This window comes from Columba livia, chromosome 3 (assembly GCF_036013475.1).
Source record: "Columba livia isolate bColLiv1 breed racing homer chromosome 3, bColLiv1.pat.W.v2, whole genome shotgun sequence".
In the NCBI taxonomy this organism is placed as follows: domain Eukaryota; kingdom Metazoa; phylum Chordata; class Aves; order Columbiformes; family Columbidae; genus Columba; species Columba livia.
This window is the reverse complement of record NC_088604.1, coordinates 21,980,396-22,002,900: the sequence shown is the minus strand read 5'-3', so window position 1 is coordinate 22,002,900 and position 22,505 is coordinate 21,980,396. Positions and strand designations below refer to the sequence as shown.

The 22,505-nt window shown below is 40.2% G+C and overlaps 1 protein-coding gene across 7 annotated transcripts in view; it reads right to left on the bottom strand.

The window, feature by feature from the left end:
- Nucleotides 1-22,505, bottom strand: part of DLGAP2 (DLG associated protein 2) — a 468,772-nt gene that overhangs the window by 378,452 nt on the left and 67,815 nt on the right. For 5 of the 7 annotated variants that reach the window (XM_065056017.1, XM_065056019.1, XM_065056022.1 and 2 more), the window contains exon 2: nucleotides 13,041-13,095. In XM_065056017.1, the coding sequence (XP_064912089.1) occupies nucleotides 13,041-13,095 (55 nt within the window). Of the gene's footprint in view, nucleotides 1-13,040; nucleotides 13,102-22,505 lie in introns of those variants that run through there. The other 2 variants (XM_021293531.2, XM_065056028.1) reach the window with 1 other exon arrangement.

Below are 22,505 nucleotides of genomic sequence, written 5' to 3'. Positions count from 1 at the left end.
TGTTAGAGAAATAATTAAAGACCAAAGTAAAAGCCCTCAAAGATAGAATATAAGTCTTCAGCAAAAATGAAATAGATACCTCACTGTTCAGATTATCAAATGCACAATACTTGTCACCAGACTAATTTGGACAGTTATTAAGAAAATGAATGTCCTGCTAAAGAAGAGGCTTATAATACAGTGCATTTGTTTACTGTGTCTTCTTACTATTACAGTTTCCATAGAAACAGAAGAGAGTTAGAAAATTTCAGCAGTGGGCAAAAAATTCTAATGATCTTTTTTAAAGAATCATGATATATATAAATATATATATATGTATTTAGTTCAAATAGAATACATCAGCAAGACTTACACTCAGGTGTATGAAACATGGATCACTAGTCCTAGTGCAGAGGTGCTCATGATGGTACATGATTTCTAAGTCTTTATGGCAACAAAAGAAAGGAGACTTCCTTTCAGACACATTTGTAACAGTCCACACCATACTTGTCCTTCCTCTTCAGGTTTTTCAATTCCTTGTCACTTCCTCCAACTGCCCTCCAAATGAGCAAGGGAACGAAAAATACTCAAGTATTTTCAAAATATACCTCCCTTTCCATGAAGTGTATGTGATATCTTATCCCTTACATTTATAATCACCTACAGCTTAAGCATGATGTAATTTCTTATGCCTTGTGGGCTGATTTCTGTGACTCACAATTTCCAAATATATTTGTGAAGGTGGTTCATGAATTAAAGTTCTGTCAGCTGAAGCCTCCAGCATTGTTCTGCCCAGGTTCAGCATGGAGGCTCCTGGCTCACAAGAAATTTTAATGGTACAGTACAGAGGATCAGTCCTTGGTCTATAAAGGACATTCAAGAAGCCCTTATATAAGGCAAGAAAGACTGCAAATGCCCCCATGGCTTTTTGTCATGCCTTCGTTATTCTTTGGCAACTTTAGGTTTCCTATATATACCACTGAAAACCTTCAGATGATTCATCCCCGGGTTTTGCTGTCAGATGAGCACAGTTGTGAGTTATGCTTCTCGTAGTTTCTCTGGCACTGCTTTCCTACTTCTCGCTTCTTCCCTGATTTTAAGCTGTGTCCACATAAGACCTGGGGGAGCCTGGAACAGCAGCCTGGGTCAGCTGCAAATTCATGCTTCTTTACTCAAGCATTTAACTGCCTAAGTCTAGCAAATCAACATATTTTAATAAAATTAATATAATTTACATACATCTAATCTTGTAGAATTACTTTCATAGAGGTACTCAAATATTACCTTCCTTTCTGGTGAAACATCTTCACCTTCTCTGCCCCTTTCTTGCCCCAGTGATCTTTGCCCCAAGAAGGATAAGCTAATAGGACAGTTTTTGTTGTTCCTAAGCTCTTCCTCTGCTTTTCCCTGCTCAACGGCATCATTCCTCTTGACTAGCAGTTTGGGAGATATTCTCTGGAGATACAGCTGGTGTCTTACCCAAAGCAGAGTCATACTGAGGTGACTAAAACACGTGTGGATGCATTTGCTACAGTTCAGTCTCAAGTGCAGAGGGTGCCACAGTGCTTCTGGTAATATACTTCTACAATAAGCACCACTAACAGCTTTGGGGATCACATGCATTACTGGTGCAGAAATGCCTGATATCTCCCATTGTGACAGAAAGGAGACAATGGTTAAATTACTGCCTGTTGTGCACAACTGTAGGCATTAGCAGCTGTTACTTACGGTGCTTATAGTATCCCAAAAGACAGAACCATGTCATACAGCATTACTACAAATAAAATCATTTTAGCACAGAAAAAATACAAAACAAAAAGCAAACAAACAAAAACAAACAACCCTCCAACATTTTAAGCATAGAGAATATCACTGTAGTTTACCTTTAAATGGAAAACATGAACAACCTAGATGTTTTGATAACAAAATGTATGTCTCAATACTCACACCCCACCAGCTCAAACAAAAGAAATATGAAGGAGAAGAAAAAATGTACATTAATAGAGTCAGCTGAAAGAAAAAAGGTACATCTGGAAGAATCTCCACCAGTATGTCAGTGGAAGTGGGATGTTCTTTTCTGGAAAACCCACATCTGGAAGAAAAGATAGCTCTCATGGTTTTAATTGTGGAGAGGCTTGTATGCTACATCTTTTAAAATCTGTTATTCAGTCCTAGGGAGTTAAATACAAGTCCAAAGCATATGGCAGACTACTCCAAATTAAGCATCATGCCTTACAGCAAAAACATTGTTTGGGCATCTTATGAAAATAAAAGTTACCTAACACTATGAGTATCTTAGATACAGAACCCAATTCCTCATACGCTCCCACTCCTCTAGTAAAAATGGGTGGTAGAGGAGTGGTGAGGTCTAGAAGGACAAAATAAAGCAAAAGAGAGCTTCTTGAAACAGATTTCTTTTTAGAAGTGAGCAATGTGAATTCTAGTCCTTATTTTTTCTAGCTTACATTATTTTTGCAAGGAAACTTTTGGGACAAAATCCACTATTCCCATATTCCCTGAAAAAAAAAAAAAAAGAAAGCTTCGCTCTTCAAAACCTTGAAGAGCTTCTACAAAGCTTACAATACAGCTGAAGTGAATCTAGGAGAAAAGACTGATGGTCAGTTTGAATGCTGTCTGCATTGCTTGCTCCTCTCAGGACTGGGAGTCTTCCCAGATCATGAAAGGATATATTTTTAGGATAACACTCTACTTAAACAGTTCAATTGTGATTTAAGGGAAAAAGGAACATAATCAACATGTTAATAAATCTGTAACAAACATATCTATGACTTCTATACTTCACACATTTGAATATGTACGATTAAACCATATCAAGCAAGAGATCTGTCCATACTTCCAACTTGCCTCAAAGTAGCTGTAGAGAGACAAGACACTACTGAAATGGAGAAAAAAGCTCCTGAGGCTTTTGAAAGATGAGGGAACAGGTTTTTTTGGCCCACAATCAAATTCCTCTAGTGGGAATGAAACATTGGTGTGGTCTACTGTACCCATGTGAAACCAACGAATCCAAGACTCCTCCAGCATTACAGCTACACGAATTGCCTGTGCTCCTCACCATGGACTGGTAGTTGTTCTAGAAAACAGTACTAACATTTTACTTACTCACTGTATTAGTAGAAATGTCTGTCTTTTGTTTTTTCTGCTCAGTTACAAGCTCTTTAACTCTACCTACATGCTGCACTACGTTCGCCAAGTCGTACATTTTGTCAGCGGACTTTATATTCCTTCACCAGACAGTGCCTGTGTATAGTACACTTACACACACATACACACACCCTCAGTCCACGTGATTTCTGTACTGCCTGCACAACTATTTCACAAATAGATGAAAGCACTGAAAAATAAAAATCCCAAACTCTGGCATATAGAAATCAGTCATACTACATACTGCTTTGATTTAGCAATACTCAGTCACATTACTAACATGACCAGTTATCAGAGCTGCCTGCAGCTTCTGCTGCTGCTGATGTACACTTCTCTCTTCCTTCAGTAGCTGAACTGTATGCATTGGGAATGCTTTACAAAACATTCCAGAAATAAAGGTCAAGTAAGCCTTCTTGCAAGAGATGCTCTTTTCTGGAAAGAATTTCCTTCCTACACACCTTCAGCCACCAGGGCTCTCACAATATTAGACAGAGACTGCAAACACACATACTTACATGTCTGCCTCTAGAATTAAGCTTCACTGAGTTAGAGCCCCTTCTTCAGCCCCTGATCCCCTCACATATATGAGAATGAGACTGTTGTGAAAGTGCTATTTTACAGCTAATGGTTTATAGCCAGTTCCAAGAGCACAGGGGCTAGCCAGCACTCTCCTTTCAGGAGAGGATGTTTTATTGATCTTGGAACATTTAACGTGACATAGAATCACAGAATCACAGAATCGACTGGGTTGGAAAAGACCTCAGAGATCATCGAGTCCAACCCTTGGTCCAACTCTAGTCCGTTTACTAGATCATGGCACTAAGTGCCATGTCCAATCTCAGTTTAAAAACCTCTAGGGACGGCGAGTCCACTACCTCCCTGGGCAGGCCATTCCAATGCCTGACCACTCTCTCTGTAAAGAATTTCTTTCTAATATCCAGCCTAAATTTCCCCTGGTAGAGTTTAAGCCCATGCCCCCTTGTCCTATTGCTACCTGTTTTTTCGCCTCAGTCTTCACTGGCAAATGCTCTAGCCACACTGCCCAAGTCACAGAAAGCAGTGACTGGAAGAATGAAGAACTGTTCACTGCAGAAGATCAGGTTCCAGACCATCTAAGGAAAATGAAGGTGTACAAATCCATGGGACCTGAAGAGATGCATCTGCAGGTCCTTGGGAAACTGGCAGATGAAGTTGTGAAGCCTCTATCCATCGTATTTGTGAATATGTAGCAGTCTGGTGAAGTTCCCACGGACTAGAAAAGGGGGAACATAACCCCCATTTTTAGAAAGGGAAAAAAGAAAGTCCTGGGAAACTATAACCCAGCCAGTTCCACCTCTGTGCCCAGCAAGATAATGGATCAGATCCACCTGGAGACTCTGCTAAGGCACATGGAAAATAAGGAGGTGACTGGTGACAGCAACATGGCTTCACTAAGAGCAACTCATGCCTGACAAATTTGGTGGTCTTCTACAATGTTGGTGGATAAAGAAAGAGAAAGTGATGTCATCTACCTGGACTATGCAAAGCACTTGACACTGTCCTGCATGACATCCTTGTCTGTAAACTAAAGAGACATGGATTTGATGGATGGACTACGCAGTGGATAAGGAATTGCCTGGCTGGTCTCACTCAAAGAATGGTGCTCAAGAGCTTGATGTCCAAGTGGAGACAAGTCATGAGTGAGAGAAGTTGTGGGTGCCCCATCCCTGGAAGTGTTCAAGGCCAGGCTGGATGAAGCTTTGAGCAACCTGGTCTAGTGAAAGGTGTTTCTTCCCACAGCAGGGGGCTTGGAACTAGATGATCTTTAAGGTCCCTTCCAACCCAAACCATTCTGTGAATCTATGATTATGTCATGTTAAAGAACTGCTGCAGCTGCAATCTCTTCTAAACAAATCTGGGGGTGAAAAAAGGTTCATATTTCAACAAGTTACTTCGAAAACACATACACTACAACAACATACATGAAAGACGGGAGAAGGCTGTGCTGCCATCCAGAGGGATCTGGACAGGCTGGAGAGTTGGGCGGGTAATAATCTGATGAAATTTAACAAGGGAAAGTGTAGAGTCCTGCATCTGGGCAGGAACAACCCCAGGTTCCAGTATAGGTTGGGAAATTACATATTAGAGAGCAGTGTAGGGGAAAGGGACCTGGGGGTCCTGGTGGACAACAGGATGACCATGAGCCAGCACTGTGCCCTTGTGGCCAGGAAGGCCAGTGGCATCCTGGGGTGTATTAGAAGGGGGGTGGTTAGTAGATCGAGAGGGGTTCTCCTTCCCCTCTACTCTGCCCTGGTGAGACCACATCTGGAATATTGTGTCCAGTTCTGAGCTCCTCAGTTCCAGAAGGACAGGGAACTGCTGGAGAGGGTCCAGCGTAGAGCAACGGAGATTGATTAAGGGAGTGGAGCACCTCCCTTATGAAGAAAAGCTGAGGGAGCTGGGTCTCTTTAGTTTGGAGAAGAGGAGACTAAGAGGGGACCTTATTAATGTTTATAAATATATAAAGGGTGAGTGCCATGAGGATGGAGCCAGGCTCTTCTCGGTGGCAAACAATGATAGGACAAGGGGTAATGGGATCAAGATGGAACACAAGAGGTTCCACTTAAATTTGAAAAGAAACTTCTTCTCAGTGAGGGTGACAGAGCACTGGAACAGGCTGCCCAGGGAGGTTGTGGAGTCTCCTTCTCTGGAGACATTCAAAACCCACCTGGACGTGTTCCTGTGTGACCTCACCTAGGCGTTCCTGCTCCAGCAGGGGGTTGGACTAGATGATCTTTTGAGGTCCCTTCCAATCCCAAACATACTGTGATACTGTGATACTGTGAGTCCCAGCCAACTCAGGACACCAGGCCAGAGGTAGAAGTGTACAGTGGAGAAGGCCCTGGTTCATGATCACTGCGCAGCTGCAACCAGAAGGGGCCGGAGGTGGAGACTATGGAAATGATTTCCCAGAACTCATTGTAATAACAACCACCTTCTCAGGGACAGGTTATGGACATGTATAGGTGCTTCTAGAACTTTCATGAACATGTAATACTTTACAGCATTTAACCAAGCTCACAGTTACTAGAAATTTACACACGTCTTTAGCAGAGTTATCCCCCGTGTGTCCAGCAGTTAACAAAACATACCTTCCTTATAACCTCACAAGGTTGTAAAGTAATTTCCACGCCTCGACAGCATAAAAAGTCTTCAGGTATTTAAAAGATATCTGCAAGGACCTGAGAAACAAAAGGCATCTATCATCCACACATATTTATGAGTTTAAGCTGCAGTGAGGAAGGCTCAAGCTATGTATCAGGAAAAGTTTCGGTGGTGAGATCAGGAAAGATGAATAAAAGGCCTGGAAAGGCCACACAAGCATCTGTCAGGAAAGAAGTGGGTACAGCTGATCCTCCTTGGGGCATGGTGCAGGTCTGATCCCTCCCTGTTTCTGACTCCTTGCTGATTTGGTCACTGGCCAAAATATGAGGAACAGCAGCTTGGCCTAGAGACCCCAAACACCGTCTTCCCAAGAAGAGGCCAATGCAAAGCCATGGCTGGGGTTCAGCCACTGGGGAAGGGACAGCAGTGTGTCTATATGAATATGCTGCTTGCAGTGAGTAGAAAGTTTACCTCACCATATACCCATCTGTATGGTGACTGCTCCACAGTCCTGACTTTGGTGATCTGGTAGTGTCAGTAACATGGAGGAAAAAAGGAGAGCAGGAATACCTAAGGAAACACAAGACCCCTACATCATGTTCAGAATGCATTAGATGATATCCTTTCTTTCTCTTCCAGCCCAGAGCATTTAAATTAGATCTTCTCTGAACTGGATGTTTTCCTCCTCCAGGTTCATGTGGAATTATTGAATTAATTGCTGTCAACATTTTTCGCAATGCAAGCTATGTCTGACAAGAAGTTCTGTCACAGCTCATCACCTCTGCCACTGGGTATTGCCTCACACCCTTTCATCAGTTTATCCTTGCATAGTCCAGTTCAGTTCTCCCTTCTTCATCCTTTACTGGTGATCCCAGACATCTCTACAGCATTAAGGTAATGGGTATTGCCCATAACAGCTCTAATGACAGGTTTTATTTATTTTTTAAATTATTTTGCAAAACTTGGCATCATATGCCAGTCCAACTAAAAGCAAAACAACCTTGATACCACGGTATGAGAATTTCCGGACTAACTTGAAGATTAAGAAAATACTTACTCTCGCTTTATTTTCACCCCCCTAATTCCCATTTCCATGGAAACAGGGCTGGAAAGTACCAGCAGGCAACCTGCAGCTGAACACCTGAATGAGAACGCTCATGTTGAACTCAGCAAGCAGACAGCAGGTGAAGCCTGCAGGAACTGTCTAAAAACCTATAGCTACATCTTGAAAGTATAAGGACAATCTCAGTTTAAGCGAAGAGCTTCTAAAGAGGGTGATTGATACATAACTCTAGTGAATATTCTTGTATTGCACCAGCTGATAATCTGACTTCCTCTTCTATAAAACATATGAATAAAATTTCTTTATCTCAACAGGACAAGACAGAAAACGATCACAGTTAATTAAGTACTTCAAAATGTTCAGATGGATGATGATTTGTTAGTGAATATGGTAAGTTATTTTTGTAACAGGACTTTGGCTTCTGAACATTGTCCTGTAATTCTTTCTGTGAAATCAGACTGTACAGTTCATACATATGCACTGCAAGCCCAGTTATTTGTATGGCTCTTCTTACAAACATCCATTGCATTTGAATAAATATGTATATATGGGGAAAAAAAAGAAAGAAAATAACAATAAAGTAGCTGTTGGTACACCATTTGCTGGTTATAAAACACATTGGTTTTGAGCACCAATCCACACTCCTTTTATTTTAAAAGCTGCTAAAGCAACACAATTGTAGATATAGTTAAGGAAAAAAAAAAAGCTATTGTAACTTCTTTATCCAATTTAGCAAAGTTTCAGCAGGAATTCTTTTTAATACTATCTTAATACCACCTTAGATTTTTCTCCTGTTCAATATTTGCTCTTCAAGCAACAGGAAGAAAAGCAAACAAGTAAAGGATGAGACATTACCGTCCTGGGCTATACTTTACCCAGTGAAGAGAATGGTTATTATTAAACTCCTGCTTTTGTATCTAAAGCAATTACCACTCTCTCAAGCACATATTATTCATCCTTTGCAGAGAGCAGAACAGTGGTTACACTTTTTTATAACGTAATTTTAGCCAATGCACTGGACAAAAGCGAATGATTATAACGAAGGATTTAACATCTTGTGCAAGTCCAATATTAGTACACAAGAGCTGACCTGAAAATGGATGATGGAGGAACTTGAGACAACATAAATCTTTTTTCTTTCCTTTTGCCTTTTTCTTTTTAAAAAGAGTGTTGTTTAAAGTCTATAAGAGCTATTTATCAGAATCAAGTCAGCCAGATAGGTACAGATGCTCTTTATTGTATCTATGCTCTCCTTCGCTATCAGAGAGGAAATGCAAGCTTAAAGCACCAGAGAACAGATCAACCCAAAAAGTGCCTATTGATTCATTCCTTCCTTTGGGATCCTCAGTGGAAAAAATGAGCCAAAATTTGCAGTCCACAACATATTAAATTCACATCTGTGATGGAAAAGGATAGAACAGAAGCTGCTTGTGCAATTTCCTTGCATGACAGGAAACTAATAATTGTGTATCAAGAGCACAACAGCAGCAGACAAAGCACACAGCTGTCAGCACCTCTGCAGCACGAGAATGTCCATTTAGCCGCTGCAGCAATGGTAAAAATCACACAGAGCACCTTCTGCTAGTGACTCTCATTGATAACTCACGTTTTACTGCACCAAGTGTATTTGTGTTCACCTTGAGGATTATTTACTGTTCTAGATCATGATACAGGGAGCTCTGAGATAAACAAAAATCAAACTCCAAATCATTCACTTATCTGGTCTAAGACTGCTTAAACACAGTATACACAAAAGCATAAGCTTTCCAATATATTTCCTCTTTTTATTTGTATGAAAGCATCTATAGCTAAACAACCCACATATACTGCCTGAAGAGCTCTATTTCAAGAAAGACTGGAAACAAAAATAAATTTTAAAAATACATACATTTAAATAAAAAGCAACCCACATCAGGGAACACTGATTTCTCTGTTTCAAAGTTGCATTCCCACCACTCAATTTTTTTCTGTTTTTAGGAGTACCAAAATGTATTGTATTTGATGGCTATCTTCATTTGGAGGGTAGAAAGAGAGTGTTTTGCTCATACCGTGTGGACAGTTTTCCAAAGCATTATCATAACTGAGGGCCTCGCTAAGCAGGGGAGAGTGGGGAGAAGAACATGGGGCCTTCACCTCTGCCTGAGGTTCACAAAAGTGACCATGAGCGGAGGTTTCTGACTTGGCTGAAGAGTTCCCGCTGGCAAGCGATGGATCAGTACTAGAAAATATTTATAAAGGGAATTAGAGCTGGCTGCATGTATACACAGAGGGCGGTGGGTGTCCATCAAAAGGTATGAGTTATTTCTCCCAGCTGGAGCTGGAGAGAGAGAGGGCTATAAATCAAGAAAATAAGTAAGCTGCTCCCTACCAGGTCATCAGTGCCTTCAAACTGTTTCCCCTTATGATCTTGTTAGGAATACCTGTACAGAGCATGTAACTGCTTTTCTTCCAATTAGCTTTATAATTGCTAATGCATCCTAGTTGTTGCTGGCTGGTTAACTTATGGGAGATGGAAAGAAACTGAGAAGGGACATCAAAACAGCTCCTACAGTACTCCTGTGGCATCCAAGAAGGAAGTGCAGGATAAAGGTGTCTGGTCTGGGATCTACTGCTTCCTGAGGTACAGGGTATGTGACAGATACAGGTTCTGAATATCACTTAATGTGATAATGAACATACATTATGCTGGTGCATGACATACAAACTTTTAATTTAGTAATCAAAATATATTTATGATTAACGGAAAGCCACAAATAAATTAACGCTTAAGAAATGAAACATCACTGTCTATTAGAAAAGCTTAATGTGAGCAACTAGCTTGCAGCATTCGGTGTTTTATTTAGAGACTGAAATTTTGTAGATGTTTTATGTGTCTGAAAAGTGAATCATTCTTTAACCTTTGAAACGCCTAATCTTGTTAAATATGTCTTCTTCCAAACCGCATTGCTGTGGAGCAGCTGAATTACTTTTTTTATCCTCCCTTTTGAAAGGCTTTGCAGGAAATGTTTTTATAGCCAAGAATAAACACTGAAAATAAAAGTTCGTAGCAGAAGTACTAGCACAGCCTCACAAGGGGACAGTGATCAGCACTCCCATGCACCTTTCCTTCCACGCATATGTCTCTTCTCCAGTTTACAAATACAGAACATCAATACTGACAGAGTAAGTGTTGCCACTTCACATTCTTACACAGTGTAGGAAGGGACAGTAGAACACACCATTTTCTAGGGTACAGGCAATCCAGGGCCATACTACTTTAAAGCTAATTGCATATATTCCCTAAGAATCACGGTTGGACTAGGTCTGAAGGGGACCAGATGAAGGGATGGCCTGGCAGCACTGGCTCCATCACTTCCAAGGGCTCATTTCTCCCTGGGGTTCAGCTCCAGTGCTGACAGCAGGAAAGGGGCTGGTCCTGGGGCACTCTGGAACAAGGACTCCAAGGCCCCCAAGCTGGGCGCTCCTGAACATGTCCTGAATGGACATGAACAAGTGGGGAAACTACATCTCTGTCTCTTTTTTCACCCATTCCTACTCCCTACAGCATCTGTGTTCTTCCCTAATGGTTCTGGAGATTTCATTTAATGTTTCTTCCCCTCTTTTTTCTCCCATCCCACCCCCCACACTCAAATCCATCTCTTTATCCCTCTCTCCTTTTTATTACAAACAACACTGAAGTCTGCATATTGCTGAATTCCTCCAAATGTCAGCAGCTCAACACAGACAAAGATGTAAAGCTCATTATCAGGCATTACTCTGAGCTCACTTAAAGAGAATGGAGCTGGACAAGATTATATACAATGTATACATCTGAATGCAAATAGCACATTCCACATTTACACAAATTTAATTAATGTTTTGTTAGCTTGGACTAGTTGATTCAGATATAATCAAACAAGAAAATGGTTCACCTATCTCTAATAGGCTCAATGAATCAAATTCAAAAATTCAGTTGTTCTTTTCCACCAGAAAGGAGCTGAAAAATTGCCTGTGTCCTGTCTGAAGTCTTCTTTTCCTCCTCTCCGCCAAGTATTTAAACACCATAAATGGAGGAAATGGCACACAGACATCATTTATTTTGCAACTGCTGGCAACTCCCAACTATATAATACATAGGCATGAAAATACTTGCTGTAGCAGTCACACAGAAGCAATAGAAGTTACAGTTGTTTTCATAACTAAATGCACTTCAATTGCACAGCAGTTGTTAGGTACCAAAAGCCAATAGGATTCCTCTCTAAAGAGCTTAGTTCAAAATTTTCAAAAACAAATTTTACCCTAGCAGGCTCCTCCTTTCTTTTATGTCCAAATGGAAGCACTTTTGAAGGTGATTGGCATTTTAGATAAATGTATTTCCTGATACTGATAATAAAGGCATATTTCACCTTCTTTAGATAAATGGTCAGTCTTACCGCCCAGCTCCAACTACCACTTCAGGTAACACTGGCTTTGACACCTACTTGATATACTTCTGTACAAGTCAAGAAGCATTTGGTCATCAAAGGAATCTGTATCAAATTCTTATTTTACAAATAAAATTTTAAGAAAGTTAATCATCACAGGATATTAGCCCAGGAGCACATAGACTGGGTTGTGGTCATTATACAGTGTTTTCTTAGTCCAATTTTCAGGAAAACTTGAAATAATTATAAAGGCCAAAGTCTGTCTGCAATCTGTTCATTGATGAAAAACTTCCAAATTATTGCTGGAAAAGGTGTATTATTAACTATCTTACTATAATATACTGCTCCTGTGTTCACAGATGAAAATGGAAATGAGATTTTAACTTTCATTCGAGCAGTTGCAGGTAACCACAAGTCACACCACAGTTCAATACAGTTGCCAAGTTCTCAGTGCAATTACCCTTCATGCAAACTGTACCTGAAACACAAGTAATAGCCAGGCAAAGAACAAACCCATTTATTTTAATTGTAGCTATTGGAGGAGGGAGAATGAAGCCTTAAAGTCGCAAGTGTTCACATGTATTCTATTAATCAGTTATCAAAAATAAGGCATATTATATAGCTCACAAGTGCATATGCAATCATTTTCACTCAATTCATAAAATTATAAAAATAATTTTAAAACTTATCTTAAAAGAAATGTTTTTTCTTGTAATAAAAGAATGTAAACTCAAATAATAATTTTCTTCTTGTCTATGTTATTGTTCTCATCAATTGATTTGTTCTGGCCACAAATGCATTACTTTAAGTCTCCTCATATGCAACATAAGGCATCATTAGTGATATTCCTTCTTTACTCTATTCCTCTAGTCCCTGAAAAATAAGCATAAAGCAAGCATTTATCTGCAGTCAGAGCTACAGATAAGACTTACTGCTTAGCACCTTTGCAAATCAACAGGACCAGACTGCAGATTCCAGTATTAAACCCCTTTTCTTGACAAAATCCTAACTTTATAAATAACAATAGAGACACTTCAGTAGTTCATAGAAATACCTTTGTAAGCAAGACCTGATAGTAGTCTCTACAGCAGCTCCAGAAAGTTAACAGAACACAGAAAAACTTCACATGAAAGCAGGTAATTTAAATAAAACATCTAAGTTATCACTCCCTAGAAGAGGACTACAATGATGGTAAGTAGCAAACAAGACTTCTCTATATTATCCAATTTGTGTTTGCATTTCTCCAAATCATATTACAACACAAACTCATTAAGCAAAAGGTTTACCTGTGTTCCTATCAGGTAAAATACAGCAATGCTTCTGCAGTATGCCAGGCAGGACCTGTTTTAACAAAGAAAGAGATGTTAAGGTACATTAATATTTTGATAACATACACAGAATAGCTGATGATTGCTGAAGTGTACATCTGATCAAGCTTTGTGCTCTCATACTGCACCAAAATTAGCTATCACCCTTTAAAGTCTGAAAATTTAAAACCAAAACCAAACAGTTTCTACTGACAGGAGGCCGGCACAACCACTGTCTGGAAATGCTGAGTGTCTAACCTCTAAGAAGACCCCAAGCACCAGTACAGCTTGCATTAAGTTTTTTAAATTCAGGGAGGAGAATACTTTAGGGACTTGAGACATTTTATTTTTGATAGAGCCTGCTGTTGCTGTTTGGCCAAGGTGAACAGCCAGGTATGAGACGGCTAAGAGTCAGACAGGTACTGCCCCTGCAGCAGCACCCTACATCCTCACCCCTTCCTGCAGGACCTTTTGAATACACGCTCCAGTAACCCCACGGGGATGAACACTTCCACTTCTGTGTCCTCCAGCACAACAAATTAAAGCCTTAAGAAACTTGTTTCACTGTGCTTCTTCCTGCATGTACGCATGCAGAGGCAGAGCCATTGTGAAACTCTGCTTTTTTCGCTATTATAAGCCAAAAAGTCAGTCTGTGGTCAGAAAGCTGCTCTGGACAAAAAGCATTAGCAAGAACTGTGCGGGATAAGAATAGTTCCGCCTTCAACTCCCCTAAATACTAGTGAAGGCAAAGTGTTTAAATGTAAGCTCTTATATTATTACTATTATTAATAATAAATAATAATTATTATTAAATAATAAAATTAATACTAATAATAATAATAACAATAATAATAATTCCTTTATTCTGCCATAATTTTAAAGTTATGCTTGTGGATAAAAGGAAAAACAAACTGGGTTTAAGCAGCGGATGTTAGGCATGTGGTAATCGAGTCAGATCCCCAGAGATATGTCTCAGCAGATACCCCCAACAACTTAGCAAGGAACTGCTTTTTTGCAAATACAGCTGATGGTCACATCTGGGGCTTTACTGCATTATTGCACATACATGTTGTAAACATGTTTGACTTACTAAGCAGCTTATTTTTCTCAAATCCCTTCTGGCTCAGTCCTTCATGCATACGTGCACACGGACTTTTGTCCTGGTGTAGGTCTGTAATTGATAGTGCTTCTGGAGGCTGTCAGAAAGTGCTTCCTTCTCTCAACATGACACAGGACCTCATAGGCCACCCACAGCCACTCTTGAAAGTCCACAAAATTTGAAGGAAGAAGGAAAATCTACTTTAGGTTCACAGCCACCTACTTTCAAGATGTGTGCTGGTCTTCTTCACTCTGTTGCCACCCCATTTAAGCAAATCCCACCATCCTGAAGTTAAGGTACTTGCCATGAGGGCTCCTTTGCCTATAGAAACACCCTCACCAGGAGGTGGATCACACTGCGGTACATGTGTGGACATCTTGTACTCCCGAATTCCTGCATGCTCAGCTAGGCCAGCTAAGTACTATAATTTCTCATCTCTTTTGGTCTACACAAGAGCTTTTGATAAGTAAATGGCTTCCTTAAGCAGAAATCCTTCTCCCTTGTCTCAAAACTAGTGTGTTTGCTTCAGGGAGGACTATTGGAGGCAACAAAGTAGGACGTGAACCAAAGTATCAGCTTGCCTTACCCCATTTCACAGGCAGCAGGCAGACTGTATTTTATGAAGGATCAAGATCATAAATAACAAACTTCTGAAAACTCCACTGATCATTCTACAGTGTTTCTTAACTTTAAAAATTAAAAATTCCAATAATTCTTACGAGTACAACATCATACATACAAACTATAGCATTTTCCTTATGGCCACAGATATAAATAACAGCACAGTCTTACAGGCATTGAAAGCATAAAAATTAGAAGCAGAGAACAAAGAAATCCTAAAATGAACAGAGAGAGGTTTTCAAAGCAGCATAATACAAAGACTGAATTTAAAAAAAAACACTGTCTTACTCAGACACAAAGTAACATTTAGTTCCTAGTGAAACTGTCATATTTTCTTCTGCACATTCACAAACCATGGAGAAGCATTATGAATTTATTATGAGCACCCAGTTAATCAAATTAAGACAAATTAAAAGAAGACACAGAAAAAGCAGCTCTGGAGTAGCAAGACAATTTCAACGTGGGAAAAAAAAAGCTCTAGAACATACTTCTTCCTTCCTTGTAGGCTGGCTATATATATGATAATAGTCATACTGAAAAGCACAGGCTGGAAAAACATTTATTTGTTGCTTCTCTTCACTCTCTTAAGCATTAAGTAGGCAAACAGCACGGCAAAGGCTAAAACAAAGCTTCCTTCTCCCCAGCCCTTTAACGTGTTTACCCTGCACAAAGCCAGTTTCTGGCTGGTAGGAGTTTGATATCAACCTCCCACTTACTTATCTGCAGTATACAGGTTTTTACACTGTACCCATCTCCATGGTATCCAAGAGCCTCTTCACATTGCTCTCCTCCCACTTTCTCCCCACTCCGTTTCTCTCCTCCCCAGGGAACATGACAGGAGAATTCCTCAGCAAAACTGTCACCTTTCCCTCTACATGTCTCTCCTTTCCCCGGCTGCTTTTCTTTCATTCATTTGCATGCTATAATCCCCAGTTCGCTCCTTAAAATGCCTCATGTCTCAAAGCTTTTTCTTTAATTTCACAGATAATCCTTAGAGTTCATTTATTTATTTATTTATTTTTCTGTGGTTTGAAACTTTATCTACACCTGCAATTTGAGTGAGAATTTAAACCCAAATCAGACCTGGAATGTTTTCTGCTGTAGAAATTAAACCATGGGGGCAACTAGAAGGATTCATGCACAGGGAAAAACACACAGAGAGACTAGAATATTGTTTTAGAACATTCTTTTTCCTCAACAAAACAGTTTCCGACTATATGAAAACGATGATTTAACCTTCAGTTGTTTTGTACGTTCTCAGCTGGAAGCTAAGACATTGCAATACTAAATTAAAACTGGACACATAGATGCAGAAACAGAATAAATAATACAGCAGGTAGTATGTCCTTAAGACGAAGGTGCTTCCCTTGCAGTAGCCAAATTAGCTCTGGCCCACAGTATACAGATGGGTGGGCACATGTAGCAGGAATGTAGGATTTGCTCACAGTGCCAAGCCAAAAGCTTCCTCAAAATCAGTGAAAATTTCTAATTGATGTTGGTGGACACTGATCAGGACCCACTTGCATTTGTTTTCACTACAGCTTGTTGTGATTAGAGATATATAAATATATTTCTGCCATAATTAGTGTTCAGATTTTTAGTCTCAAAGTAGCATAGGGTAGTTACATACCTGTTTACAATGTAGTAAAGCTCATATTTTTATATGTTTGCTTGGAAACTTTTCTTCATTTCATAAGAAGATGAGTCCTCTGAGTGTTCAGCATGCAATACTTTTAAAAAGTGGTTTAACAAGAACTAGAATTAATTCCTAAAAAACAATTTTAAGTTTGGAAAGTACTAACCTCTAACACTAGTTTTTTTTAAAAAAAAAGAACTTACAGAGAACTGAAAACATGTGAAGCAAAATAATTCTAGTCTGGAAAAAATGGCTCTGTGAAATAGGTATCTACTCACTTAAAAGGATCTGCTGCACAAAGATATTCAGCCCCCTCTATGGTACTGAATGATAAAGATGTTCTGCTTTCTACTCCACTTATAATTGGACTGTTAAGATAGCCATAGAAAAGTGAGCTGGATGCTACTTTCCTTTGCCCATTTACACTTTATTCTGCTGAAAAGTAAGTCAACTGAAAATGAATGTTTCACCGGTCCAAAATTACAGAACACCTGACTCAGGAGTCCAAGTGCTCTGTAGGTGCAATTCAAGGCAGAAGTTAACACGGACTTACACTGTGGTTTGTAACTTGCTAGAAGGAAGAAACCTTAATTTGAATTTCAGGTCCTAAGATGAGATATGATATTTGTCTCTACTCTTTACATACTAGAAATTCAGCGATCCCAAAGATTGGGAAGTCAGAATACATCCTTTTGGCTATGCCAACCACACAGGCCATGTTTGTGGCTCTTGTGATTATGTTCAACCACTTCCAAGGACTCCCTCTGAGGTGGCTCCTGCCCTCCTAACCTCTCTTCCCAGAAAACTATTACAATTAACATGTCAAACATTTTGATTGCAAGAATGTGCTAATATTCAGAAGAAAAATGTGTCAAACACATAGTGGGCACATGCACATCAATTTATAGAATTTTTGAGAAAACATAGTGAGGAATTTGAGCTTTAGTCATGCATCAATGGTTTCAAAGAAATGGTCCTTGGGCAGAGTCATCCCATCAAGTGTGCATTCTGTGGAAGCAGTACAGCACTGGAGAGAAGTGAGGTTAGATATTCTGGTGTGATCCAGTGAGTGAGTTCCTATCTTTTCACCTTTCAATGGCTGTGTGACTTCTTTTGAAAAGGTATTCACCTCCTAGACCTTTCAATCCGCACTGCTCTGTGCTAAGCATTGCTGCTTAACTACCCCTCACACAGATCTCAGGAATTTTAATTGTTTTCACTCTAAGGATCATATTAATTCTATTGCTGTATCTGCTTTTCCTTATATTTGTTTCAGGGTTTTTGTTTTAGACAAGATTTCCTTGTCAGCTACTACAGAGATGTTTTGAGATAATGTTTGTAACAGCCAGATCTTAAAAACACTGGAAATCCTGCACTCGCACTTCTCTGGATGTCTTTTGTTGCCACTTGTTATTACAGGGTATATTATATTTGGGGTTTCCTTTTTTCTTATTGCTTCCTTCTGCTTTGGACCTCATAGCTGAGGATTTTAGATGTCTCTGTCCCAGTGACTCTGATAAAAGGAGAAAGTCCTCTTGCTCTGGAACCAGTTCCCTCCCTAAGCAGAAAGGATTTGCACTGAGGATTTGGCTGCTCACAGCAGCTCACTACCTAACAGGTCTGCAGAGGTGTCTGCCTTCAGACAGGGCGTGAAAAGTAGACAAGGGTTCCCGTTCACAGGCTGTTGGGTGATACAAACCACCATAAATCAAAGGTTTATCATTATAGCATTACCACATTTCTTCTTTCAGAACAGTCAGGTTCGTGCAACCAGGTGCTGAAATGCTACACCAAGCTATTGCCTTCAGCTTCCCAATAATATGCAGTTGGTTCAACCTACAAGAAGCTAAATCTGAACTTCATTCCACTCTCACAAACATAATTGTAGTTGGGTATGCTTTTTAAAGGGTATCTATGGAGTGTACAACAAATATCAGTTATCATTTCAGTTCCTGTAAGAACTCAAAAGCAACCTAAGATTACCAGTGGGTCTCTTCTGTGTCTCACTCGAAGCTGCTACTGATAGAACCCACACTGGCATCAGCAATAGTTCCAAGTTACTTGTAAAATCAGTCCGTGAAATGTCTGGCTCTGGAGGAAGAGAGCAGCAGGGCCAAAGGGACCTGCGCCCCCAGGGCTTACACAAACCTGTACGTGTTCCCCACCAGGGCAACGCAGACCCCAATTACAATGGCAAAGTTCGCGCAGACAGAAAATAGTAAGGCTCATTTTTTTTGGTGTATCTGGTACTGCTGAAAATAGTAGAGATTTTGCAAGACCTTTCAATCATTCCCTGCCAGCTGTCAGCTCCTCTGCCCTCCCAAGGAAACAGCCCTTCACCATAGCTCCTGATGAGCTGCACCCTGCTGCAAAGGCAGCCAGTGCCAAAATGTCTCCCACCCACGGTGGTTCGAGCAAGAAGCCCATCTTGTCAGTTTATTTGATTGTATTCTGATGAGATGGCCCAGGCTTGTCTGATTAAGTTTCTTCAAGATTTTACCAGATCGCTGTTGTCCAATATCCAATTTCACATACACACCGATGAACCTTCATGCTGATTTAATGTCAAAACAGAAATTGCTAATGACTCATCTGCTTTGTGGGTTTTTTGGTAAAATTATTTTCTTCTCTTATCATCCTCTACCTTAGTCCACCATTCCCAACCAGATACCAAGAATATAAATAAAACATCTTTTGTTGAAAGGACAAGTTACACTGAAAAAAAAATATATATCACATTTACCATATATCAAATACTTTGATATTGTATCAATGTCGCTGTCATATCAAATCACATTTAAACATGTATATGGTCTCCTTTCTTTTTGGATAAAAGGAAATGTTGGGTTAAGGAAGATAAATCTCAGAAATATTCTGAAAACACTACAACACCCATACTAATATGTGTTCTTTCAGATGAATTACATCTCAAAAAATGGAAATTTTCTAAAACCCTTTCCACGATTAAAGGAAGTATTGACACCAACAACAGAAGCAATGTTTCTTAAACAGTTTTCAACTAAAAGTGACAGACATTGGAGTAATGAGGAACTCACTGACTGCATAATCTATCTTTTATATTTGAATCAAAATTAAATAAGGGAAAGCAACCCTAGAAGAAAAGGTACAGTGTTATGAGGGCCCCAAATAGAATACCTCAGCTCCATTCACTGTCTTTAGCTTCATTAATCCTTTTATCCAAGTCACCAAGCCAAGTTAAGCTGAAACACAAGTTTGATCATTTTTTTGATGGCCCAGGAAAGAAAACATGATTATCACTGATACATTTCAGATTAATGTTAGCTTGAATCTGCATTAGCATGAACTAATTATAATTGTCCTATGATTAACAAGTACTTATATACATGAATCTTTTAGAAGTTATCATCTAAAGTATAATCCCTTCACATAGCTTTCATAAGAATATAATATGCAGACTAAATAGAGTAACTTGGTAATATATACTCTGAAAGTCCGCAGCACATCGAGCTCTGAAGTGTCCAAAATAATACCTAAAGACAGCGTTTTCCCATCACAGCAACCACAAAACCTATTTCTTTCTGATTTCCTCTTCAGTATTTAGTCCCTTCGAGAAAAATACATCAGCAACAACAAAAACTCTTTTATATGTTTCACTTCTCAGAAGAGTACACTCCTTACTGACAGAACAAGGCTTTACTATAGTGGCCCATACGTTTGTGACCTCCAGGTCCAATTACTGTAATTGACTGCACTTACAAGAGAATCCACAAGTTATTTAAGATGTCTCAGAATAAACACAACATCATAAATAGAGGCCTATGGAGAACACATCAGTTTGTTGTTCAAATAATGCACGGTTGCACCACTGTCCAAAACTAGGCCTTCAAAAATCTGGAACAAGCAATGTGAAAGTTCTCTGAACCTGAGAGGTTATGATACCCTCAAAGTGCTCTGAATCTGAGAGATAATGATGTTGTCCTTTCCAGGGTAACATTGCTGGGAGGAACAGACCAAGACTTTCCAGTTGATGCCGTAATTCCTTTTTTCTAAAGCAAATGAATAGGAGGATAAACATCAGGACAAGATGAATTGTATTTTCAACTTCCCTTCAGATGAAATATTCCTAATAAATTCATCAGATGTACAGTCATTGCCCTACACATAAGGCAACCAACAGAAACAAATTCACTCACTCTGGCAATCTGAGCTGAGAAATATGTTTTGGTGTAAACCAGAAATCACAAACACCTCTTCTGCCCATTACTACCATGAGCAGCAGTAGTATCACCTACCTGATGGCAATACCTAGACACAAGATACCCTGTCTCTGGTGTGGATCATGTGGATCACAGGTCAGAAATTACTGTAGGAGACCACTAATAGTACAAAGGTTGGACACAATTCTCTACAGACACTCTGCAGGGACAAGAGCCCAAGCCTCATCTTAGGCTGAAGAAGGAATGGCCAGAGACAACCCTTGAGGAGGTGCTGACAAAGCATGGTGGAGCATGGCAGCTAGTGACTTCCAGGGGCTGGAAAGTGAGCCTGGTTCACAGGTCACAAGAAGGATGTAATGGGTAATAGCTGTTGGGTGTTATTTGCTTCTGTGGGGGCAGAGGCACCTATTTGCTGACCAGAGCAGTTGTCTTAGGAGTTTGCTGCTTGTCTGCAGCCTGCACATCCTACAGTAACTACAGGGTTCACCCAGCCCCTGGTCTACACCCCTGAGCTGTGCAACCATGAGGAACAAGGAAGGGATCAGTTAAGACATCCAGATAGAGCAAATGGATGGGGATGGGTGGAATGCATCCAAAGGTGATGACTGTGAGTCCTCACTCTGTCATACACGATTTTAATATATTAGATTTAGTGTGCTAATATACTGTCAAATATCACACCAAGATATAACATGAAGATGCAGCAGTCCATCCATCCTCCCTCAAATGTATTTATAACAGACATACGTCATTTCTATTTCTACTAATGAATCAGAAGTTCGAATAATGAGCATATTTACCTCTACCTGCAAAACCCAAAAGGCATTATAGAAGCACAGCAGCTTTGGGAGTGAGCAAAAGACAGCTCAGAAGTTACAAAGAAGTCATCCTAGGGTTGCAATTGTTTAATTAAAGAGTAAGCTGTGGAGAGCGATTTGGTGAAAGAAGTTGCTTATGAAAAATATTTTTTTACTTAGTTGTTATGATTTATTTATCTTTAAGCATCTGATTGTGTTTTGGGCAAATAAAAATGCTAGAACTTGCTATATTGGAGCAGAACAAACATCATTTTCATTCTCCAAAATACAAAACATGACAATAATAGTTCATTTTTCCCCCTGCATTAATCTTTTGAGATACAAAGTATATAAATACCTTTCAATGCCTAGACTGTGAGGTCTCCTAGTTGAAGAACATGGTACTACAGTGGTACAGATAAATGCGAGAAAGCAGTCCTCCGGGGGATAAGGATGCCCTGGTATTATTCTTGTTACTGCAGTACTGTGAGGGTCCTTGCTGCAACGGCAGCAGTGTTTGTGCAGATAAAAATGAGCATAGAGCAAGGTTACAGCAAATCACAGTGAATGCTTTCAGGCTAGGGAATTTTAAGCCCTCTAACAGATGGGTCCTGGCTACCTCCCCGCACCCATCACTCGCCGGAGTCGCCTGACAGACTGTCAGCACTGCAGATACCGCTCCTGACATCCCTGCCACAGAGATTCCTCATCTCCTCAGTTATTTCTTCAGAGTAGAAATCCTAGCTCTCCTCATGGGTCCTCTTAGATCCTACATGCCAAGCTGCTCTTTCCACAGGGCTCCGGGCTGAAACCCTGTCAGACAGATGAGGGTTCAGCAGACCTACCCGCAGCAAAAAAATCTTCCTGACTGAGGAACAGCTTCCAGTGAGCACAAGAAGCCCAGTGCTGGAGAAACGGAGGCACCTGGCCATCAGGGAGAGGGCTGGACCTGGTGGCACCAACCTGCAGCCTGCCCCTGGTGCCTCACCAGGCAGTACTTGACCCCTCAAAGGTTTGGTTGGAGGAGAGGCGAGATGTCTCCTTGCTTCCATCCCACTCCCACACTGCTGAAGCAAGCCAGCCACGGCTTGG